Source organism: Periplaneta americana, chromosome 15 (genome assembly GCF_040183065.1).
Source record: "Periplaneta americana isolate PAMFEO1 chromosome 15, P.americana_PAMFEO1_priV1, whole genome shotgun sequence".
NCBI classification, from domain to species: Eukaryota; Metazoa; Arthropoda; class Insecta; order Blattodea; family Blattidae; genus Periplaneta; species Periplaneta americana.
This window is the reverse complement of record NC_091131.1, coordinates 85685700-85711917: the sequence shown is the minus strand read 5'-3', so window position 1 is coordinate 85711917 and position 26218 is coordinate 85685700. Positions and strand designations below refer to the sequence as shown.

At 33.9% G+C, this 26218-nt stretch overlaps 1 protein-coding gene across 6 annotated transcripts in view; it reads right to left on the bottom strand.

Annotated features, from left to right (window-relative positions):
- Window positions 1-26218, bottom strand: part of LOC138715190 (sphingomyelin phosphodiesterase 4) — a 33685-nt gene that overhangs the window by 5403 nt on the left and 2064 nt on the right. Inside the window, exons 1-9 of one of the 6 annotated variants that reach the window (XM_069847781.1) lie at window positions 25921-26161; window positions 25390-25689; window positions 23957-24059; window positions 20987-21200; window positions 17622-17832; window positions 13431-13514; window positions 12267-12359; window positions 2845-2957; window positions 297-630 (exon numbers count right to left, since the gene is read on the bottom strand). In XM_069847781.1, the coding sequence (XP_069703882.1) occupies window positions 297-630; window positions 2845-2957; window positions 12267-12359; window positions 13431-13514; window positions 17622-17832; window positions 20987-21200; window positions 23957-24059; window positions 25390-25689; window positions 25921-25998 (1530 nt within the window). In that variant the 5' untranslated portion in view covers window positions 25999-26161. Of the gene's footprint in view, window positions 1-296; window positions 631-2844; window positions 2958-12266; window positions 12360-13430; window positions 13515-17621; window positions 17833-20986; window positions 21201-23956; window positions 24060-25389; window positions 25690-25920; window positions 26162-26218 lie in introns of those variants that run through there. The other 5 variants (XM_069847782.1, XM_069847785.1, XM_069847784.1 and 2 more) reach the window with 5 other exon arrangements.

Here is a 26218-nt window from a genome sequence, read left to right as displayed (position 1 = left end):
TGGCTTAAAACGAACAAAAATTGAAAAATATATAATATATAAAATTAATAATGAATTGTAGGTGATAAGCTTGTAGATGGAATAATCCATTTATTTAATTGCTTGTATCCATTTGACTTATCTGAAAATATACTAAAATTACTGAAATACAGAGTCAGGAGAGGCCAGAGGATCTAAAAAGTAAGATGAAGATAGCCTGACAATAATATGTTGATAAGATAAAGAGACTTTTGCTAAGAGAAAAAGCAAACATACAACCAAAGCAGTAATTTACAAGCCATAACCTCATTTCATACCTTTGTCACTCTGAACAGCATATGGGAATTCTTGGGTGTGGCAAGATCCAATCTTGCGAAACGTGGCAGCAACTGCTGGAATATAACTGTGTAGGACAGAAGATTCTCAGCAATGAAGTTAATCCAATGTCGATCCACAACCCGGAGGCGTTCTTCATTTTCACGACCAACAGGTGTTCTACTGTTTCTGGCTCTCCAGTCAGTATATCGCCATGGCTGTATGTAGCTTAACCAAGTTTCAAGGATAAGGCGAAAGGAGCTATCCAAAGGCCAATGATGAATTGTATGTCGCATGAAGCCATATATCTTGGACTGGCTGGATGGCAAAATTATTCTGAACAAGAATCCAATAATATTTACATTAACAATTTATTTCAGTACATTCATGATATTGATGTTTAAATGTTTCCAGATATCATGAAATTTAAAGGATAGTTGTTCCTTGTAATTTTACACATTTACAAGACACAAAATGTCTGTATTTTGACACTTTTGCACGTTCAGAAATGGCAGCTAAGGAAAACACTTCACATACTGAAAATATTACCGAATTTCTTGTAACCACTTTATAATATCGTGAGGAATGGTTTCGTTTTTATTTTCTCATTATACAAAGTATAAAGAGAACTATTGTGATGTTGCAAAATATTCACTTCAAGATTTTCGAGGATATACAAGTTTGTGGTATCCATGATATTGTAAAACTGGGTTTTGTCATGCTGCATATGTGTATACAGTGATTTCTCGTTAAAAATCATACAGATTTTGTTCAAATTCATGTGGGAATGATGAAGTCAAATACAAGCACATATACAAATAAGAGGATCTTATTTAAAACATGAACAGAAATGGCAATTTGGTCAAAACCGGCTACAACAATTTTTTTTTTTTTTTTTTTTTTTCATAGTTCTATTTCCTAAGTAAGATGTGATTAATGGACTGGTATAACCAATATGTCTCCAAAAATGTTTTTATTAGAGAAATTCTTATTTACATAATCATGCCTCAAATCGAAAATCTCTTCAAACGAAACTCACAGGCTTAAGTTAAAGGTAAATAGAAACAAATTACTTTTCGAAGTTAATGTAACCCTAGCCATTATGAGGGTTGTGGAAAATATCATATATAAACACATCTAGTTAGGAGTATGATTTCTCTTAATTTGATTATATCTATCACTTACTTCAGTGTCAACATAGAAAGTATTTAGCATGATTAAATTAAGTAGTTAATTGATTAATATCATTAATTTCGCAGCTCAATGTCAAAGAACAACATTTATATGACAAACATTCATAATATATAAAGATCTATCTGAAACAATTAATTCATACTATAAAACAAATATTATTTCATACAGCGTTGTTGAATGTCATAAATTCATCTACACAGTAGAAGGTGTGAGAAAAGAGGTATTTCTTTAATTTGGCCTTAAATAATCTTATGTTTCTGCTGGAGGCGATAATTTCATGGACAGGTGGCAGACTTAATCATAGTAGATGATAAATGAGAAGCGGTGGTGAAGGGTTAATTAGAAATGGAAACGAGTTGGATGGTGGCTCTTTAAAATTGGAGTATTTACTTAGGGGGATGTGGGAAATCACTTAATTACAAATACAATTGTGTATATAATGAATTTTTACATTCATATCATCTCCTATCCTTAAGCAATTACCTGAAAAATAATGGTATGTATATGTGCATGCACACACAAGGCTAACTTTTTTTTTCCATATCCACAGAGAGCATGTTTTGCTGGATGCGATAATTCCATGGACAGGTGGCAGGCCTATCACAGTAGATGATAAATGAGAAGTAGTGGTGAAGGGTTAATTAGGATTGGACACAACGTGGAGCATTCGCCTAGGGAGACTTGGAAAACCACTTAATAATAAATATAACTGTATATATTAATGAATTTTTACATTTATATTTCTTATTATGACAGTTGATGTTTAGTCTTTATCCATGAGAATATCCAAATTAATTGTCACAACTTTAAAAATACTTCCCCTATAAAATAAGTATAGTCCCGTCGCTCTAATTTCCGGCAGCCAATCGCGTTGTAGTTCGGCTACATTTAAACGTGTGCATCTTGTGATTCACCAATTCATTTCTTAAGGCTCGATAAATACTTAATATAATCGCCCGCAATTTTAGCTCTTTCGTTGGCGTTCGCAGAAAGCACACGAAGACGTTATTTGCCACTCAATTATTTGCTGAATTACAGTGCGTTTGATTTATTATCATAGGAGCTACGACATGATAATGTTTAACGGTGTGGCAAATAGATTCCTCGTATGGTAGCTCGGCAACATAAGAACAAAAATGGCGAACGATACTACCTACCTAGACTTTATAGAGCCTTCACTTTCTAGCAAAGAGGCGGAGACACGCCGGAAATAACAGCATCGGGACTATAATTGTGCAACCTGAATATTCAATAATATATTAATTACACAGTTCGTGAAATTAAATATCGGAAGAAGAAGAAAAAAAGGGGGGGGATCTGCAGAACCATAGTTACGTTTTTCATTACTGAACTCACCTCTTTAGCTCATCCATTGCAGACAAATCACCAACAGTGCTATTAGCAAAGTAGTGTAGATGCTTCACAAGGCTCCTTACCACACGAATGTGCTCCACAGAGGGCAACAAATCCTGCACAAAAAATGGAAACAAACATGTAGTAGAAAAATTTTTGTAAAGGAAGAAGTCCAATTGGACATTTCTGCAGAAAGAAAATTAGTCCATAAAATCACAAAATAAGCCAACTGTATAACTTTTTTCTGTTTTAATTATACTTTTTAACTTGCTCATTTTTGCAGAACTTACTGATTTATCAAGTGTATCTGAAATGAAAACTATCTAGAAGAATATTTTCTTTTATTAAGAAATGAAATAGTTTTTCAGAGTTCCAGTATTGTATCGGTTGACTCTTTTCTTCACATGACATCCAGTTTTCTTTAACATATTATTGTATGGAGATGATGATATGATAAAAAGTGATCTACATAACAACCATGATGATACAAAGAGAAGTGGTAAGCAGAGCTCCAGTATTATCATATATCTGAATTAGAAGGTGAATATTTATATGCTGTGGTCACACTACATAAGGAAGTATCCCTGATGGTCATCTGACAGTAGCTCAGAGCCATTCTCAAGTTATTGTCCAGATTAAAATCGTTTGCCTTTGTCCAGGATCAAGTCCTATGGTCTATGAGGTTATTGTCAGTTACTCTAATGACTTAAGTACTGTCGCCTGAGCTTCTTTTTCATTGCTACAGTCTGGGAGATACAAATGTGTGGATGGATATCACTTTAATCTGGATGCACCTTTGCAAAGAGTAAATTACCTAGACTGCCTTATCTCATAAACATATATATGCCTCTGTTCTTGTGTTGTGATAGTGAGTACCATATCTATTTCATGTTTTATTGTAATGTTTTCTATTTTTCAGTTTTAATTTGAGACCACGTGTACACTGAATACTATGTATTATAGTAAAATGGTGTATAAAATATACCAGAACTTCTGAAGTCAATTTCATAGCGCTAAATGCAACATGTTCGTCTGCTATAAACACTACAATATGTTAGTTAGGAGCACTGGGTTCCTCATGGTAAAAAGAATTTCAAAGAAGCTAGAACTTATCTTAATGTATGGTTCCTGATCATCTGAGGAATAATGGAATCAGAAAAAAAGAAAAGGAAAAATCACAAACTTTAACGACTATGGGTTGTGTTCCTTGACGAGAGGACTGCAATGTTGCAAAAATATAATTGTTTCACTCCTGTGCTACTTAGATTTGTTCCATATCTATTAAAACACAAAAGTAATATTTGGAAAGTTACATTTATCTTCTAAATATTGTTCTTACACTTCACTTGCTATGGAAAAAGTCCAAACTAAATCTCTTCCAATAATAGTAGTAGCAGTAGCAGTAACTGTTCCATTAATAACATTCCCTTTGCATTCATAAGAAAAAGAAATTTAATTGAACATGGGAGATAGAAAATACAAACAAAAATAAAGGTTGGTAATGTATAAGGGTTTTCAAAAGTAAGAGATAACTTTCATTGCTCATATTTTCTTCATTTTCTAAAATTCTCGATTTTTTGTATCACCACTTACTGCCATAACTTCATCATAGATGTTGTATGTGTCCACTTCTTGTACAAGTAACAGTCTCTCTTCAATGCTGTATACAGTAGTTCTAAGTTCGTGTTCTGGAATATCTGCCACAGTGTGTGCGATGGAGTCCTTCAACTCATGAACTTTACTGTCGTAGGTTTGCTCAAGAACATTCTTTTCTTCAGTTAACTCAACAACAAATAATCTGCTGGGTTAATATATGTCGTTCTTACATGCCAAGTTACAGGAAAGTGGCTACTGATAACATGACCACCAGAGCAATAAAAAAACACACAAACTTGTTGTCACTGTGATGCAAAATATCCCATTTCTTGCGTAACAAGCCAGTGTCAAAATTTTTAAAATTATGTAGAAAATATGAACAATTAAAGTTACCTCTTACTTTTGAAAAATCCCATATTATGATGAATGTAGTAACAGAACTATATTTGAAACTCTATCATATTATACACAGGTTAACAAGAGAGATATGACATATTCTCTGTCTGATTTAGTGACACTGAAGTTTTATTCCAAACATTACTAATAATATACCAACTTTTATCCTATACTTTTTAAGAGATCAATAGCAGAAAATTGTCTTATCAAGTCAAGCAATAAACATATGATACAATTAAACTGCAAGAATAAAATGCACCAAGTGTAACGAAATTTGCTTAGGCAATAAGAAAATACACGAACTGTAAGTAGCTTATTTCTCCAAGCTTATAGGTGGAAAGTGAGAATGATTTTCATGCTGAATGAGATGAGATAAGAAATTTTGGCACTGAGTAAAATTAGCATTTAGGTTAATGTCAGTGGAGATGGAAAAACATTTGTTTGGCATGAGCCTTAGGTTAGAACATCAGAAAAAATTATTCTAATATCCCACTCAATTCTTTCGCAATTTTTTTTTTCCCAAGAATCCTAACCCAACCCACCCAAAAACCATTCTACATTTGGACAGAAGGAATTTAAGGCGAGCTGTTGAATTAATTACTGGACATGGACAATTCGGAAAACATTTTCAGAAAATGGGTCTATTCCAAGGAGAACCAATCTGCAGGCCTTGTGCATAGCACTATGAAACTGCAAAACACATGTTCAAATGCGAGGTCCTGCAAAGGAGAAGATTCAAACTATTTGAAGCTACGTCATTGGACAGTACAGGAAAATCCTCTTCTAGAAGTAAAGACTCTCAACATCATAAAGCTTGAATTGCTACGAAAGGTTACGGGATAGCACAAAAAGTTATTGGCTGAAGTGCTACAATCCATAAACTCTCTCAATATTACAATTACTACTACTACTACTAGAATAAAACACCCTACATTAATATCACGTAGCTATGTTGTTGTTTTTAGTCAACTGTCCGAAGACAGGTCTGAAGATCACAAGTGATTCCAACATGGCACCACCTATGAGGCAACTAGGCCAGGAGATAATGATGTAGGGTAGCTAGTTTCTTTCTCCTCTATTGCATACATCGCTGATTAGCTACATATTCCACTAATCAGACTTCAGATCAGGTAGATATGTACTACAAGAATTGTTGCATAAGAAAGGAAGAATATATGTATAGACCAAAATTTGAGAATGAAGACTGGAAAATCAGACACAATGAAGAATTATATGGATTGTATGGAAACCCTCAGATTATCGGTGAAATTGAAGTTCACAACTAAGATGGGTAGGTCACATCGGAAGGAGAGAAGAAATATCCTTAGTAAGTAAAGTATACAAAGGATATCCTGGCGGAAGAAGGTGCATTATTAGACTATGGAAGTATGGTTGAAGAACACAGAGGAGGACATAAGGGAGTTGGGGATTAGAACTTGGAGGCAGTGGATCACAGAGAGAAAGGAATGAATTTCAGTTGTTCGGAGGGGCTCTGGCCCTCCAAGAACCATAAAGCCAAAGACAGAGATGTACTACTTACTGTATTGACTATGTTACCTCCAAATGCTTACTTCCAATTGTTTGGTACTGTTGTTTAGTCAATTGTCCGAAGACAGGTGTGAACCTCATAAGTGATACCAAGAAGGCAACCAGGCCAAGAAACAATGCGGTAGGGTGGCCAGTTATTTTCCCTCTCCATTGCATACATCACTGATTAGCTACCTATTACACTATTCATACTTCAGATGTATACAAACATATCGTCAAGTGAGATATACTGCCTGATAACAGATGTACCGTATATATCAGCCAGAACCTCAATCAGAGGTATGTCTGGTACTTCAATAAATTAATTATGATGTCACTTGTAACTATTAACAAATAACAAATAACACGTTTGCTATTAATATAGAAGCCATGTGTATTATTACTGTGAACATTGAAATACAACTCCATAGTTTACAAGAACTTTCATTTGCAAACTCTAAATTATTACTCCATACTTCTATAAAATAAGCTCCAGGGAAGAAAGTAATAGAACAGGACTCATCATGGAAAGAAAGGATGGAAGTTCTTCTGTGAAATCTATTGCCAACGAAACTGACGTAATTTCATACTCTAAGGATAGACTGTTAATGGCTTAAATGCCAAAATAGTATATTGGAAACTAACCAATCAGCTAGAGCATAGCCAAATATTTTATTCAGACTATACCATATAAAATAATACAAAGCAAGAGAAACAGAAGTTAGGTTTAACAATTTACACAGTACGTTTTTCCCTTAATTTATAAAGTGAAAAACATTACTAAAATTATGCAAAACAAAAACACAACCTTAAATTTGTATCTATGTATGTATGTATCTAATGTCTACCCACTTCACTTGCATGATTCGGGTTTTGCATATTGCGAACAGATGGCAGGATTGTGACCCATTTTCAAATTGCACACCACTTCAGCGGGCCATGCTATGCATGATGTGTATCTATGGAGAGTTATGTTGTGTACTAGGATGAGTGTATGTGTAAATGTAGTGTAGAGAATGGGTGAGGATGATGATGATGATGATGATGAAGATGAAGGGAGAAGGGGAAACCCGGTGCCAGCACATAGCCTACTCCTGTTGAATAGCACCAAGGGGGCTGCCAGGCTTAACGTTCCCGTCCGATGGACGAATCACTATCAACAGTGACATATGCCTTCTCTTCATATGCACTGTGGAGAAATTTGGGATTTAACCCAGGCATATTGGTGTACAATCTAGTGATAAGAAGTTGTGCCTCGCCACTTCTCCTAGTCCTAGGTAAAAATTTTATACGAAAATTTGTGACCCGACTGGGAATCAAACCCAGGCCGGTTAGTCTGGAGGCAGACATGCTATCGGAGGACTTTAATTTGTTAGTATGCCCATAGTAATACATGCAAAGCCAACACATACTATATTGTATTAAATTACAAATACAACACACAGTAACAAACGTAAGTATAAGAATTGTATTACTTTTATGAAAATATCTGGAAAATATAGTCAGCAGAACAAACTTTCATTAGCATGATATTTAATGTGGTACACTTGACAAAGTTCGATAAACCTGAAAACCTAGGCTAAACTGCAAAATATGTGTATCTGGAATTAAATTCGGTGTGTTTTTAATTTTTTTTTTCCACAAACCAACATAAACCAGTATATAAATAAAATTGAAGACATAACAATAATGTCCATTTCTGTGTACAGCTGTCAAAAAAAAAAAGTGGCCGCACTCATGAACAGCGAATATTTTCAAAGTCCACTTCGGGTCGCGGCGATGTTACACGATGCATGTGCTTGTACAAGCAGTTCTGGAACTATGAAAGTGTTCCATATCTGCGCCTCGTAGACCAGCGGTAGAGTGCTTGTTTAATGATTCAAAGGTCGTGGGTTCGGGCCTTCTTCAAGTTTTCATTTTATTTTTTAATCGTTCTTTAGCGATGTAAATGATATTCAAATTATCATTTATATCCAGTTATCGTTCTTTATGGATACCACGTTATTTATATTTTGTTATCGTTCTTTAGAGATATGAATAAAATTCAGGTCATCATTTGTATTCTGTTATCGTATTATAACGATATGAATAATAATTATTATTGTATCTCCAATGGGGGTTAGCCCTATTTTACATATGTATGTTAGGGCTATAGTTTTATACACAAAAAAGATAAGCATAAAGAGAAATGGAAAAGAAAATTAAATTAGCTTATGCGATGTAAACAAAACATAAACAATCCGTAAATTAGGCATTGCGATTGCAAAACAAATATCAGGTATCACTTTGAAACATACAAAAACATTAACAACACACATACGTAACACTTCTATAACACAAATATGCAGCTTTCCATACCATACATCATAAATTAATACACAATAGTCACACAAACACAATCAAACTATAATTACGACATTGCGACGACATCAAGCATCCCATAACTGACTCACATACATAACAAATCAAGCATCCGTTACAGCACATACACTTCAACATAGTAACCACACTTTTAAAAGTTACCAATTTGGCTCCAAGAAGAATAAATAGGACACTGTTACTAATTACTATTCTTCTACAATTTCTTAAATACATCTGTAATAAATCTGTGAAATTCCGATATGAATAATATTCACGTTTTTTATATTGTTATCGTTCTTTAGCGATTTAAATAATATTCAAGTTATCATTTATATTCTGTTTTCCTTCATTAGCATTATAAAACAATATTCAAGTTATTTATATTGTCATTGTTCTTTCGCAATATATTAATTAAACAAACCCATATTTATCATTTATATTCTGTTATCGTTCTTTAGTGATACTGTATAAATAATATTCAAGTTATTTATATTGTAATTGTTCTTTAGCGATATAAATAACATAAATTTAATATTAGGTTTGGAAAAATCCAGTTGCATAATACTGGTATTAGTTTTTCTTTTTGTATTATTACATTATACTATCTTGAACCACAATAAAATGAAAAGGAGTAATGAGGAATTGAACCTGAGACGTTGATATCTAAATTCCGACGTTCGTCCGCTGAGCTACGAGAGCAAAAGTGTGGAAACATTTTCGGAAAAATTGGCCCAATCACACTCTAAGATTTTCTGATGATTCGTAGAAGCTAGTCCAGGATGCGGGGGGCAAAGGCTAATTGAGATTTCCCGGTCTCTGACCGGGTCAAACATCCTGATAGAATTAATATTTAACCCTTGCCGTGACTTTCGGTGAAGTCCGGGGGCCCAATTAGTCAAATCCACTCTCCTCATCTCCACGCTTGGGCCCCCTGGAATTTAATAAGATGCGAAAGAGATAGTGGTGTGCGGAAAGCAACGGGATGTTACCGCATTTAGGCCTATCCTTCCCAAGAAAACTGCAAACATGAACAAAGGAAGCTTTTAATAGAAGAAGAAGGATCTTCTGCGGACCTCTGGAAAAAGAACTAAGGAAGAGACTAGTGAAGTGCTTTGTGTGGAGTGTGGCATTGTATGGGGAAAGAACATGGACATTACGACGAAATGAAGAGAAACGAATTGAAGCATTTGAAATGTGGATGTGGAGAAGAACGGTGCGTGTGAAGTGGACAGACAGAATAAGAAATAAAATTGTGTTTGAAAAAGTGAGTGAAGAAAGAATGATGCTGAAACTGATTAGAAAGAGAAAAAGGAATTGGTTGGGTCTCTGGTTGAAAAGAATAATAGACGACATTAGGATATGTGGATTATATGCGGAGACTAAGAGGAAGGCAGAAAATAGGAAAGATTGGAGATTGCTGGGTTTGCAATGAAAGACCTGCCCATGGACAGAACATTTATGTGTGTATGTTCAGAATGCCTGGAATATCGTGTCTAAGAACAGTCGCTATTTGCAAAGACTAGTCAATTCCATGCCCACTCGACTGCAAGATGATCGAGATAAGAGGAAGATAGACTAAATATTGAATTGTGGCTTTTTGTTTTGTTTTTTGAACGCTTAATTGTTTGAATGTTTTAAGGCCGACGCCAGTAAATTTGTTATGTTTATGCCACGAAAGATATTTTATTGAGAATAAAATCTTTTTTCTTTCCATTTGCAGCCACAATATCATAATGATAATGATAAAGTCATGGCATAATATATTAATGAACCTGATGTTAATTACTAAAATAATCATAAAAGAGAAAGGAGCCATTATGTCTAGTTTGTCTCTCTCAAAAACAGAACAAAAAAGGACATAAAAAGCACGAGGTTGTAGTCGAACGCAGGACCTCATGAATAAGAGGCCTGAACGCTACCATTATGCTATCGAATAACACACAGTATTCTTCAATTATAACTGTAGATATCAGGCAACGTGGTCCAACAACATGTAACATCGCCTGTCTCCGAATTATAGCGAAGATACCCGAAGGGAACTTTGTTTCAGGAGAGCGGCCACTTTTTCTTTTGACAGCTGTACAGTTATCTCGAATTTACTTCATCTTAGAATAGGATACACGAAATATACTTAGGAAAGAGAAGAAGTTGCTCCCAATAAAAAGGAAACATGATGCGCGAAAATATTACACATCCATATGTAGAGAGCTGTGAAATTAGCAAGGCGTGATAACACGAATTCTTCTCGATTTGCTAGTATTGTTTGCACAATTTCTTTATTCTTCTTTCCACAACTCCAGAAAACCCACTGCTGAATCACGAAATGGCAAGAAATGAAAATATAATATACGTCTTTAAACAAAGTTCAATAATACTGGTACTTATTTCATTCGCGAAATCTTAACAAATAATTTGTAAGTAATATTTTCATAAATTCAGTTCTTTTTGCTTCATTTGACAGCACATTTCGTTCCGCCATTTTGTCAATAAATTAATACAGGCATGAATTAAAAACTATGTAAGTTGTAAAAACTGAAACTTGATTTTGAAAATGTTGCATATACCACTCTTATCGTGTTTAAAATCTTCAGCAAGGATAACAAAACTTGCAAATATATAATTTTAAAGTAATACCACCAAATTGACATTAACACCGAAATCTTGAAATTTCAAAACGAATTTTCCTTAAAAATAAAATCACTTTCATAGGACTCGAAACATATCTAAAACTAATCATGTTATCTGTAAGACATATTTCGGTGATTCCCTTTTATTTCCCAAAAGCAGACAACATTCATATTTCCATCTCATAGATTTAAATTGATATTATATACAGAAGTAATACTAATTTTAATCAATTAATCAGATAAAGGTTTGCTTGTAAAACAAAATGAACTGAATACATCAGTTTACAAATGTTGTTCAATAAAAACTGATCATAATTTTTATACTTTCATGTCTCTGTACTGCAATTTGTTTATTTTAACATGTAAGTTTTTTGGGGAAACAGTGAGAGGGGGCAGGTCTTTGAGAATTGTCTCTGTGGAGGTTACTTTTCCTTTCTCAGTTTTGGAATGAAGTCACAAAGGTAAGACTCTCGGAGTCTAGGTTATAAGAATGATAAGGAAAATATCTCGTATTCATCTGAGCACGGTATTCAAAATATCAAAGCAGCATATTGTTCCTGACTCGTAAAAAGGTGACAACCCCATGTTGTATGTTAAGATAATTGCATTATTATAATGTTATAGATTTTGAAATTAACAATGAAACACTGAATTTTCCATTGTCTCATGAAAATAAATTGTGCTAATAAAAAGTTATGAGCAGTTTTCACTGAATAGCCTTTGTACAAAGGACGCATATGATACAAACTATGTTAAATAACTTAAACATATCTGAATAGACAAGGCAACTAAAATTTGTTACTGTTTAACCTCAACTCATAATCTGTTAGTAGATTAATGTGCACAAAGGTTTTTCCGATTCATGTTAATGAGAGAAGGAAAGTGAGGAATGTCCCAAACAAAGTCAAGACAACTTACAGGATACTGGCGTAAAACCATGTTCGGTTGAGGCTGCAACTGATTTTGAAGGTAATAGCTAGAATTATCCAGTATAACTGGTGAAGTATAGTGCTGAAAATAAGTATGACGATTTAAAATAGAACTTATAAGAGACATAATCAGAATAATTCCATTACAGCATAGGGTCCTGATAATTTTTCATGGGAAATAAAAATAATATAATGTTTTAAATCTGTAAGATATCAAATGATCTTGAATGATAAACATGTGTACCATATTTATTAATCTAGTCACTGTTTTTCACAATTTTTAAGTATAATTTACATTAACATTAATTTTTCTTTTTATAAATAAATATGCAAAATGATGGATTTGTAAAGCTCATAAAGGGAAAGAGAATGATATTTATATTCCAATGATTAGCACAAACGTATGCATATTTAAAGCAATATATACAATTCAGTCTTAAAATGAATTAGGCCTGCTTGTGTATTGTGACCTGGTGGAGTGTAAGAGAAAGTCCTATGATCTTAACTCTGCCCGTATAAATAAATAAATAATAAATAGGCCTACTGTAAAAGAACAAATATAATAGAGATTTTCAAACAATTCATTGAATGCACAATTGAAACATGCATTGTCTTAGTTACAATAATGTGGTGGAAATTAGTATAGTATAATATAGTCAATATATTATTTGTAAACCATAGTCATTCGTTAAATTATTCATCCATTCAATTAATCATGTATGAGCACAACTGAAAATGTTCAGCATTTCTGAAACTCTAAGAGAATGTAGCAGCATAAGTTCAATTTAGAGATATGTGATGCTGAATAAAATAAATGAATGCATAAATAAAATAATAACAATCAGAACACATTGACATTTAAAAATAGAACTTCAGAAATTTCCTACATATTTGAAAATCGCACATTAGATTAAAAAACGAAAGAATTATTCATAGTAATTAGTACAATAAAGTAATCTGTCGAAGGTTTGATGTGAAGTGATCTAATCTACCAATAGATATTAAATGACCAATAATGTTTTCAATTAGTGTTAAATAAAGAAATGGGTTACTTATTTTGAAAACAGACATACAAACACTGAAAACTTATTTTTTATATATTATAAAAAGGATAGGAAAGGAAGTGGCCATATGAAAAACTGAATAAACTTACAGGAATATGGCGCGAAGCCATGTTGGGTACAAACTGCACTTGATTTTGAAGGTATGATCTGGATGTTATTGGTTGAGAGAAATTCTGAAAACAAGTATAAGGTATAAAAGGATTACCTATATTTTATAAAATAAAAGAACTACAAAATTGAATACTTGTATAGCATATTGTGTAAGACTGTATTTGTAATAAGTTGCTCAATTGTGAAAGCATTATTTTGCTAATACTTAATATCTCTTAACTGAATTACTATGACATTCAACAACGCTTCATTAATATTTCTGTGTTGTATTAAGTATTGATACTAAAACTTTGTGTTGTACTAGTAGACTATATTGTAAAACTTTTCTATATATATTCCTACTAGACTATGACTATAATTAAGACTTTATAGTCCTATTAAGATTTTTTTTTTCGTTTGACATGTTTCATATTCTAGCGTTGAAGCAATATATGAATACCATGAAATGTAAATAAATATAATACAATACTACAGCACTGGCTTTCCAAGTCAGAGACAGGGGTTAAAATTCTGATGAATCTACATGAAGTCTGGACTGAATAAAGATAATGTTAGAACAAGATCCCTTGCTACCTGTAGCCATTTTTCAAAATATTAAATATATATATATATATATATATATATTTTGGCCGAAATGAATATTCACTGAATAATCAAAATTAACTCATTTCTATAGTAAAGAAAGAACAAAATCGAACATAATAAGAGAAAACAATCTCAACAATCTGAAAGTTAATAAATTCAAACTTTTATGAGTTGACAGAGATTCACGTAAAAAAATTCAATCGAATGAATAACACCATTAAATCTCTCATAAATATATAATAAAGTACGAAAACAAACAGTTTAATTTTGTAAAATTATGTTAGTGTAAATTCTACTGTCAATGGCGTAAATAATGAAAGACTGAGGGATAAAAATGAAATATAAATAAACCGAAATGGAATTCCTTATAGGTGTTGAATATAAAAGAACTGATAATAAATGATGAAATCAGAGAAAAATGTAAACTATAGAAATAAATGGACTAGAGATACAAACATTTCATATTGCGCAGAAACCAAATGCTCCTACTGGTCAGACTGGAGTGGAGATTAAGCACTGAAGTCTATGCTAGAACAATAATGCCATGCGCGAGTTGACAATGGAAGCGCTATGTTTTGAATGTTACCTGGCTATAAATCACTGTTTATATTTTGGAAATATAAACCAAATGGCGAAAGAAATCAAGGATGACCATTGAGAGGCTGGAGTGGCCAAATATAATTGTTTCAGATCAAGAAAGAAGAAGAAAACCTGAAACATGATGGTGGTGGTACTGCTGATGAAGATAAAGAAGAAAAAAAGATGAAGTGAGAAGAATAAATAACACGAACGAGAAAAGTACATTAAAAAAATACACCCAGCAGCTTGTATTTATTTTATAGGGCCTATTAAATTCTACAAACAATTTGTAAGTTTATAACATAACTAGTTTTCTGAGGAATGAGGACCTCCTGATACTGCAGGGCACCTGAAAGTCGAAGAACACTGGATGAATCTACTATTAAATCATATCAATATTAAAGTGTCTTTCCTCAAATATCCTTAGAATATGATCATATTTTTATAATCTTTACTTGTACACCATAAATGTTTTTATTCATCTCTTTAGTTTTCAGCTACAGCAAACAAACTGCTATATTACTTATTTTATATACTATCGGTTTATTTAACGATTTTAATTCATATTCAGAAAAGAAATATTTATTCGCCAATAAAATGGTTACAAATCAATCTGAATGAATTTAATTAATTTACAAAGAACATAAAATTATATATCCACTCTCAGCTTAGCAGTAAGCAAGCTATTTTCTTAAATTCAATCGAGTATTCAATTTGATGAAGTGGAAATATAATGTCATGTATCTCTACAAAGGATTACATTAAAAGTATTCAGAGGACTTGAAAAAACTTACACGACAGAAGCAGAAACCCATTTTGGGTCGAAATTCTTTGTAGATTTGATAGGAAGGACGAATAGGTATCCTAAGCTGAGGAGAAGGAAGAGGAGAATGACAAGGCTGGAAAGGAGAAAGTTAAAAAAGAACTTGACATATTTCCTTAAAATATAAGAAAACACGAAACTGTAGAAAGCCAATACCAAACAAAATATTATTATTCTTTACAGACTACTGTTTCATTGACAACATAAAATTAATAGATTAGTGCAAATACAACCGAACTTTGCTTTGGAGTAAAAATACATACCAGTACCATATTTGGACCATATCACACACTTTTTTTTTTTCTTAAAAATACTAAAATATAAATGTGTCCCATGTTGCAAACATCTCTGAATGCATACCAATGAGACCATTTTGTCCTCACCCCAAGCAATGCTACAAATCTGCAGGTAGAAAAATCTGCTTCCAATATATTCAGTTCACAGGTGTACATTGGTCCTACCAAGTGACTGATTTGATAGTGGAGTAGAGACCTTAAGGTCATTGTGCCTCCTATAGCACAGGTTACAGGAGACCTGTCCTTTGAATAAAAGACCTTAATGTCACCAACTTCATTCTCCTCAATATTCCATCAAGTGAAAGTTATTTTTGTTTACTTTTTGTTCCATCTAGGCTACCTCCTACCCCAAGAATTGTGAAAAAATTTATGGCTGAATGAGATGTGACAGTGATTCCCTGTGTATTCAATTCTGTGAAATTATATGTATTAAACAGTTGATAGAGCATATTGTGTTAAATTATTCGATCAAGTGTGTGCTTTTACGATATCACAAAATATAAATGTGTAATCATAACTGTCAAACAAAAAAATCTTGAAGGTGTGAGATGAGTGGAAAACGGAGCGATAATATGAAACATGGCAGCACCTGACACTGGATAGTAAAGAAAGTAACATTTAAGAAGGAAAGACCTTGTTGTTTTGTTGGTGGTTATCAATGTCCCATAGATACTTTGCTGAATTCCATTTCTGAGTGTGGGAACATAGAAAACGAAACTCACTATCCCTCATGATAGAATGGCAGGCAAGGATTATGAGTAACAATTAATTTCTGGTGTATGAGCAAAATGAATGACAAATTTTGCTAGGGATCTTTTATATACCACAAATGGGAGCCCATTTTAATTTCTCTTATTTTGATTGTTGATTACTAACACTTCTATTTTAGTAAACTCTCATGGTCTGATAATGCCAAAAATTCGATTTCTGAGTAGTAGAACCTACAAGGTGGGGCGTGTGGTTAAGGCATAATGCTGCAAGCCGAAAGGTCGCAGGTTCGATTCCAGATGGGGTCATGAATTCTCCACTGATCTAATCCTTCTAGCTATGACCCTAGAGTCTACTCAGCCTCTAAAAGAAATGAATACCAGGGGCATTTCCTTGGGGATAAAGGTGGAGGATCAAGTAGTATCTGTAAAAGTGGGAATCTTAACATCTTGCCACCTACTGGGCCGATTTGGCCTGTCATAGGGCTGACTTTACTTTTTAGAACCTGTTAGATAGAATTCATTATTCCCAATGATACGGTAGTGAGTAAGGATAATGACTAGAACAGTTGAATTTTGATAAAGGTACAAAATGAGCAGTACATATTGTTGGGGCCCCTATTCAGGAGTAGGTTTCTTTTACATGCTGTTAACATGGGACCAAGCAACTTTTACTTTAGTTCTAAAAAACCATGCCAAGAATTTTTAATAACTTTAAAAAGCCATCTTCTTAGCTATGTTTGAAGCTACAAAATCTTAAATCTAATGAACAGCATAGTAAGCTCTTTACTCTTTTCCACTGTAGATAATTCACTGAAAAATGTATTTCGCTGTAAATATTAAATTAAAACAGTTTAATGAATACTTTAGTCAGCAATACACACCAATATTTCTATGCTTTGACACAGTGAAATTGCATTAGAATTAATTTTTTTTAAACCAATATAAATCGGTTATACTGACCAGAATTAGGCTTCTGGGTAATCCACTGTGTCCTCGAACTTGAAACGTCAAGTTCCAGGACATCAATTACCCAAAAGCCTAATTCTGATCAACACCGTGAAAGTCTAAAAACTAATATAGTTATATTGGCACTTATTTTATATAATCATGCTTATTATAAAATTCTATTAGATAAAACTGTGTCTCTGTGTCTTCATTACTATAATGAATTCTTACCCTTGGTTGTGTGCCTATACCAATATGCGGCACCTCTCTCTCTCCATAACTTAACCAGAAGTCAATGAATACTTGAATCACAGATTCACTTCTCCATATCTCAACCAGAGAGCTCTGCTGTGGCAAAGTTGGAGATGAATGGAGTGAAGTTGATGTGGTTCCCTGTTTCAACACAACAGACTGTCGAAACAAAGTTGGAGAACGAGCAGGTCTGAAAATATTAAACATTGTTATTTCAGGTTTCTATAGATGAAAGTCAATGCTGCAGCTATTTAGATAATAGTGTGCCAGATATTAAATTCTAAGGCTGGGTGCACACAGAATCAGACGTGGCGTGATGCAACATTTTGTCTGTCAGTACTTGTCTCCCATTGATTTCTTATGATGTGCTGCACACAGAATCAGATGTGACAAGACAGTCATGAGGAGACACAGTAAGGAAACAGTGGATGACTGCTTGAACTTGGTCGCGAGCAGATGGTCTGATAACTGCAGTGTACTGTGCATGCGTGAGTAGCCATGTCCACTATTACGCACTTCCTCCATCTACAGATACTGTTGTTGTGTAGTGCACATTATTCAGAATGGAGTTCATTGTGGATAAACCAGTTGTTTTAGTACAGTAAAGATACATTCTGTACAATCCCACTTTGAAACAATAGCACAATAATGTGGTTTCTAAAAATATGCGAGAAAATTTCAAATGAAATGAAAGCATCAGGTGAATACTAATTAATAATAATAATAATAATAATAATAATAATAATAATAATTTGTAGTATGTCTACTGCTCTGCTCTATTATATTACCACTCATTACAGTATTGATTTAATATATTTTTTCATTCTTTGAAAAATATTGGAGTGCAAGAGGTCAAATGACTTTATTGTCAAACGCCTGGCATTAGAAAACAACAACATATATTTTTTCATTATTATGGCTCGTGAAGTAATCATCATAAACATATAAAATAGCGTTTGTGCACCACATTAGTTGTATTTAATTATAAGATGCTTTCAATTGAAGGGTCCAAGGGAAAAACACGTTCAGTCCAAATTTAGTAATTTTAATATTTTAATTGAATCTGGTAGTTAAAAAGTTGAGATCTTCAAGATCCCGTAATCATATAGGGAAGAACTCGCTTGATTTCACATTATAAGCATTTTAAGGGAAGGCTCACACGGGAAGAAACTGTCAGTTCTGCAAGTCTGTAAACACGCTCCTGAAAAATTTGCAAAATGCGACTAAACGTGTTTTTCTCCTGCACCCTTCTACTGTATTGATTTTTAGGTGTATTAGGCGTCCTATAATAACCAAATACAACAGAATTTCTAATATAGACAGTCTCAGTCACTGACGCCATTTTCTAATCCCATACAGACAGCAGATCAGTTGTTGTGAGCAGACTGTGTTAAGCTGTCATGAGGCATTGTGAGAGACTATATAGCAAAATGTTGTGTTGCGAAGAGCTACACTGCATCTGATTCTGTGTGCCAGCCTAAAAAACAAAATTCAGTCCATTTCATATTACATACGTAAGTTCAGCTGACAGTTTTTCACCAAATTCGATCCCTGAAAAATCCTGAAAGATATTATGTGAACATAGCAGTTAGTTTGTTCTGTTCTCATGTGAATACATCTTGCCTTCTCACTCTTGGTCTGCCTACATTTTTGTAGACTCTAGGGTTATAATTTAATAGTGTTTTTGGTAGGTGGTTTTCTTCCATTCTTAGTATGTTCATACCAGTTTTTCTTTTGTACATAAATTTTTGTATTTAAATTGTGAATATTTAACTCTTTACAGATATCTCTACTTCTTGTCTTATCTAAGAGGGTAAATCCAGCTACAGATCTTAAGAATTTCATTTCAGCTGATTCTATTTTGAGCCAATTTTCACATTCATAAGTTGCCACAGGTATTGTCATTACTTACTTACAAATGGCTTTTAAGGAACCTGGAGGTTCATTGCTGCCCTCACATAAGCCTGCCATCATTCCCTTTACTGAGCAAGATTAATCCACTCTCTACAATCATATGCCACCTCCCTCAAATCCATTTTAACATTATCCTCTCATCTATGTCTCGGCCTCACCAAAGGTCTTTTTCCTTCTGGCCTCCCAACTAACACTCTATATGCATTTCTGGTTTAGCCCATATGTGCTACATGCCCTGCTCATCTCAAACGTCTGGATTTAATATTCCTAATTATGTTAGGTGAAAAATACAATGTGTGCAGTTCTGCATTGTGTAACTTTCTCCATTCTCCTGTAAGTTCATCCCTCTTAGCCCCAAATATTTTCCTAAGCACCTTATTCTCAAACACCCTTAACTTCTGTTCCGCTCTTAAAGTTTCATAACCATACAGAACAACTGGTAATATAATTGTTTTATGAATTCTAACTTTCTGCTTTTTCGAAAGCAGACTGGATACAAAAGCTTCTCAACCGTTCAGATCATAGTGAACATTACACGACAGATTAAAACCAAGCCATTTAAAACAGGAGACTTGTTCACTTTTACCATTTATAGTTATTGTACATCACACATGGTTTTTCCCCTTGAAAACCAGCTTTGTTTTTTTTTAGTTAATTATTTAACGACGCTGTATCAACTACGAGGTTATTTAGCATCGATGAGATAGGTGATAGTGAGATGGTATTTGGTGAGATGAGGCCGAGAATTCGCCAAAGATTACCTGGCATTCACCTTACGGTTTGGGAAAACCTGGAAAAAAACCAACCAGGTAATCAATCCAAGTGGGGATCGAACCCATGCCCGAGCACAACTTCAGACCAGCATAAAGCCATTTTTACATTGCTTTATAGCTTCGTCAATGTATAAATACTAAATAGTGCTGGTAACAAGGAATATTCCTATTCAACTCCTTGATTTTTCTTCTGTTTTCTTTCCAACCCTCATGTCATTGTCAATTTTTGCATTATATTACTATATTAAATCTCAGTGAGCCCAAAGTGGAATGTGCCGGATTAAATCAATGTTAGGACAGATTTTCGTGTGGTATCCATTTGCACTGTTATTTTTCCATCACGCATAATCATTGTTGTCATTATTATCACTGTCGTCATTGTTATCATCACCATCATCATTTTCACTTCTACTTTTTCTTCAGACATTTTGTTTGAGGTCCCTTGGAGCTCCTAATCTCATCATTATCCTCCACCTTATTGATACAATACAGAAAAATCTGAATATGGTACTTTGTAGGCAATACTTATGACAGTAAACTAATCTGCAGAGTTGACATGTTATTCACAGAGGACAGCTCGTAGATCAGAGACATTCAAATGAATGTCCCTCCCACAGGAAAAGGGGAAATTATATTAAGAACACAATTCTTACTTACCTGCTTGCTGCTTGAAGGGGCATTGAACTCTTGGGGTACATGTAACAGCCAGCATACAGAGGCACAGGAGAGCCATCACATGGTAAAAAATGTGTGATGTATTCTTCTGCGAGATGAATGTATAATGTTTCCCATAAACTTTGATCTGTCATTCTCTGAAGCCATGGGTTTACCAGATGATATGCAAAATGGAAGATGTAAAATTCAAAAGAATCTGAAGAGTAATGTTAAGTACAAACAGTTATATCAGTTCTGGTCTGCTTGTTATCTGTTTACAGTGGTTTCTTCTAAACCATGAGAAGGATTTTGTTCGTATTCAGAATTATCCACATGAATTATAAACAATGCAGAAGACGAAGAAGAAGATATAAAATTGGAAATTGGAAACTTAGACCTAACATATACCTGCTATCATTGATATACGCAGACGATATTGTTTTGATTAATAATAATGTTGCAGACATTCAAAATGTGGTTATAGAATGGGCAAGTATCTTAAAAGAACGAGGTATGGCTGTGAATGTTAGTAAAAGCAAAATAATGAAGATTGGAGGGGAAAAGGTAAATTTTGAAATAAAATGGAAAGATCAAACATTAGAACAAGTAAACAGTTAAGTATTTAGGAACAATAATAAACAATGATGGCAAACTAGACGAAGAAATAAACAATCGAATTAGAAAAGCAAATCAAGTTTATTATAATCTAAATAATACAATTAGTATTGGAAAGAGAGAATTAAACAAGAAAATAAAAATGCAAATTTATAAAACGGTATATTTACCTGTACAAGAGTGGAGTGCAAGAGATCAAATGGCTTTATTGTCAAACGCCTGGCATTAGAAAACAACAACATATTTACCTGTACTCCTATATGGTGCTGAGACTTAGGCAATGATGGATAAACATAAAAGTAGGGTGACAGCATCAGAAATGAAATAGCTGAGAAAAGCAGTCGGGAGAATTAAGAGAGAAAGAGTTAGAAATATAAATATTAGAAATGAACTGCAGCAGGCATCAGTGGTAGAACAAATTGAAAGGAAACAACTGAATTAGTTTGGACATCTAGTTAGAATTGGAGATGAGAGGAAAGTGAAAGAAGTATTTGAATCAAGAGTAGAAGGTAAAAGGAGGAGGGGTAGACCAAGAATAGAATGGGAACAGTATGTTAATGATGTGGTGAGGACAAGAGGGAAGGAAATCCGGGAAATAAGAAGACTGGCATTGGACCGGGAGAGATACAATAAATGGGTGGAGGACCCAATGCTGCAAGGCAGAAGAGATAGATGAAGAAGAAGAAGAAGATATACTGGATGAGATTATGACTTTCCCACACGTAGTCAGTCAGCCCAGCTGCAATGTCACAGCCAAAGTAACAGGAGGGATTGTGGGAATGCATCATCAGTCTGAGCTAAATGACTGTTGAAATCACACATGTACAGTGTGTGCTAAGTATGGCTAATAATAGGCCAAAGTATTCCAATCCTCAGTGAGCGTTCATTTACAATTTGTATGTGTCTACAGAACTGGCTCAAGCTGTCAGGAGATTATTTGGATTTGGAAGCATTATAAGAGGGTAAAATTATGCAGGATTAGATATGAAATGTCCAGGGACCATATAAAAAGAGTGTAATGAACGGGATAGCATTATAAGCGGGAACATATGTAACGAGATTTTACTGTATAGGTATATTTAATTTTTTGTGAGCAATGAATGAGAAAGTTGTGAATGTCATAGGGTAGATTAGGCTCAAAGACCTTGTAATAGTTTGGTTGTAGGAATGAAGAAATTCCTGGAAAGAGACTGGTTTTGTTGAACACTTGAGCAGGTAGTAGGAATACATAAGAGCAGTGTCCCTTGAAAAGATTTTCTACTTATAAAATGGTTCTGTCTGACAATATAAAATTTATTATACAAATAACTTTCTTGTTTTAAATTTTAAATGATAAAAGTGTGGTATCAAGATGTATAGAAAATTTAGATAAAATCATTGTTATGTACTGTAATGTCAATTATGAATAATATGTTAATTGTAAATTCATTAGTAAATTAGTTAATTTAATTGTAATACTGACATATATCAGCAGCCAGAGAGCAATAACATTGATGAATTCATTAATGTATGTATTTAACCATCATTACAATACCGGAACATAGGTACCCCCTGATGGAGGTTTCAGTACCTACAAGGAATTCAGTTACGCTTATTTGCCAACAGGAGCAAAGAGACAAGTGGTAAGCTTATCGCCTCAAACACCACCTAATATGTAACTAAGACATTACTAGAATGCAAGAGAGGAGAAATTTGGTACAAAGACTCCAATTTAGGCTTGGAGGTCTTTAACATGCTGGAAAACTCCAACATGGGACATATGGCTTAAAATCTCTTCCAGAGGAGTTGCAATCTGGATTTTGTGTCCTGAAAAATCCATCGATCCCACCAGGGTTTGAATCCATAACCCATGGGTCTAGAGAACACTTTACTCCTAGGCCACTGGGGGCGACAAATTAATTAATAATGATAACTTAAGACATAACAAAAATAAAGTTTCTAACCACCATAATTATTTAATAGTGCTTTTGTCACAGTATTCAACAATGCTTAACATTCACTAATTACTCGTAATTGCATTTTTACAATTATTGTAGCTTGAGTAGGTAGAAACATATTTAGGTGCATGAAATTGTACTTTTTTGCTGCCCGAAATTGTATTTGTATGTGCCTAAAACTGTATCTTAGTGCCTATTTTGATCATTTTTTAGCTTATTTTAAGTGTCTAAAAGTTAGTTTTTAAGAGCCTAAAATTCTGAGATCTACTTATAATGTTTAAGACGAGGAGAAAAACTGGAAAAATTGACAAATTCTTTATGTGGGTATATTTACATCACCATTAAGTTTCACTTCGTACATTTAGTATGACATCACAGTTTAAATGCAATGGTAGAAATTAGTGGATTTTAAAAAGGATACTCAAAGCCAATGATATTGGAATTCTGGTTTGTGGATCAAGCTGCACTTTGTCAATATAAAATGGAGGTACCATTCCTTCTTCTATCAATTTTCGTACCTTTCCCTGTAACAGAGGAACAAAATTATTAAACACAAGAAATTTGTAAGTTCAACCACAAATGTGCACTGGCAATAAACTATATCAGCATGTATAGTCTGGAATATTATGTTATTATTATTATTATTATTATTATTATTACTACTTTGATATGGCACATTTGAATTAATTACTACAGTCTGCATATCAGTTAGGATATGAGTTCATTATCATCATCATCATCATCATCATCATCATCATCATCATCATCATCATCGGCTCTACAGCCCAACAAGAGTCTTGGCCTTCAAAATTCTAGACCTCCATTCACTCCTATCCACTGCCATCTCTTCCCAGTTCCTACAGTGACGTAGCAGGCGACTATCCTCCTTTATTGAATCAATCCTTCTTTTCTGGGGGTTTCCCAACATGCCTCTTTCTAAAAATCTTTCTTTTCATGGCCATCTTAGGAATGCTAGAATCTTCCATTCATTGAACATGCCCAACCCATTGTAATCTTCTAAATTTAACACTCGTAGATATTTCTGGTTCTTTGTTATATCTGATTCTCCAGGTATCATGATCATTAATGGGCCCAAATATTCTTCTAAGTAGTCCTCATCTGTGGAGTAACAGTCAGCACGTCTGGCTGCGAAACCAGGTGGCCCAGGTTCGATTCCCGGTCGGGGTAAGTTACCTGGTTGAGGTTTTTTCCAGGGTTTTCCCTCAACCCAATATGAGCAAATGCTGGGTAACTTTCGGTGCTGGACCCCAGACTCATTTCACTGACATTATCACCTACATCTCATTCAGACACTAAATAACCTAAGATGTTGATAAAGCGTAGTAAAATAACCTACTAAAATAAAAAAAAAATTCTTCTAAGTATCTTTCTTTCAGACATATTTAACAGATTTCCACTTTTCTTCGGCATTACCCATGTTTTGCATCCATATGTTAGTATCAGACATATTATTGGTGATTTGATTTTGGTATATGGGTGTATGTTTCTAGATTTAAACATTGATAAGAGTGAAAAGTATATTCTATTGGCCTTTATTATCCTATGTCGAATCTCTTGTAATTCATTATGTTTACTAGTTACATTTCCATTTCTATAGCTCTCTAAGTTAGGAAGACAGAGTTTCCTTCCAGAGATTATCTATACTATAATGAAGTAATTTTACTTAGAAAATCAATTTCTGCTTGAAATTCACCATCATTTTCATAATTTATTATAGTTTTTTTTTATTTCCTGATATTAAAAAAATTAAGTTAATATTATTTTGTCATATCTCTAGGCCTACCCCTTCTGGACCTAAACACTGAGAAATCTATTGGGAGTAAGATTACTTACTGGCAAGTAGGTTAATGGAAACTCGTATTTCACATAACAATCTGCAAGAAGTTTGTAACATAGCCTAAACAGAGGGCCAACTGGATGAAGGTATCTGAAAAGTATATCAAATTCACGAGGTTGTGAGTTGCGATACATCGTCCGCAGACCCCATCCCATTTGATTTGTAAGTCCAAATAAATTCTCCAACAGCTGTGGTAACACCATCTGTAGTTCCTTGTTTCCAAATTCTTCAAAAATGTTGTTAAGTTCATCACAGCGATATTGAAGTGGAAGACTGAGAGCATTATTAAGCCTCACCTGAAAATAAAATCTCTTTTGTAATATTTATACAATATCTTCAACTTAGTTACGAATATTTACGAAAGTATAATCATCTTGTTTCACCAGGTACTGTGCTGAAATGAGCTCTTATTTCTTGTGAGGGAAAGATAATACATAATTACTATTTTCAGCATAAGTGATGTGGAAGAACTCAAATATTAGAATAAGAATATTTATGTTCATTTACAATATTACGAGTATACACACCAGGCAGTTTAGAAGTCCTGAAACAGTTTGCGACCCAAACCTCAAGCAATCGCTAGCATTCCACCTGCAGTTAGCCATAAGTGAGACTTTCTTAGGGTAGGACAATTATGTTGTGCAATCATGATTGAGATTTCATTAGATAGTACAGTAGTGTTGTGCAATGGTGAGATATTCACTGTGTCGTCATATATTCATCTTGAAGATGTACAAGGGCAGGAAGGAGATTTTCGAGGACTACGTTCCAAGGCAGCTCCTATTTCATCAAGTTTCTCTTCTGTAAGAATATGAAGTTTTCATT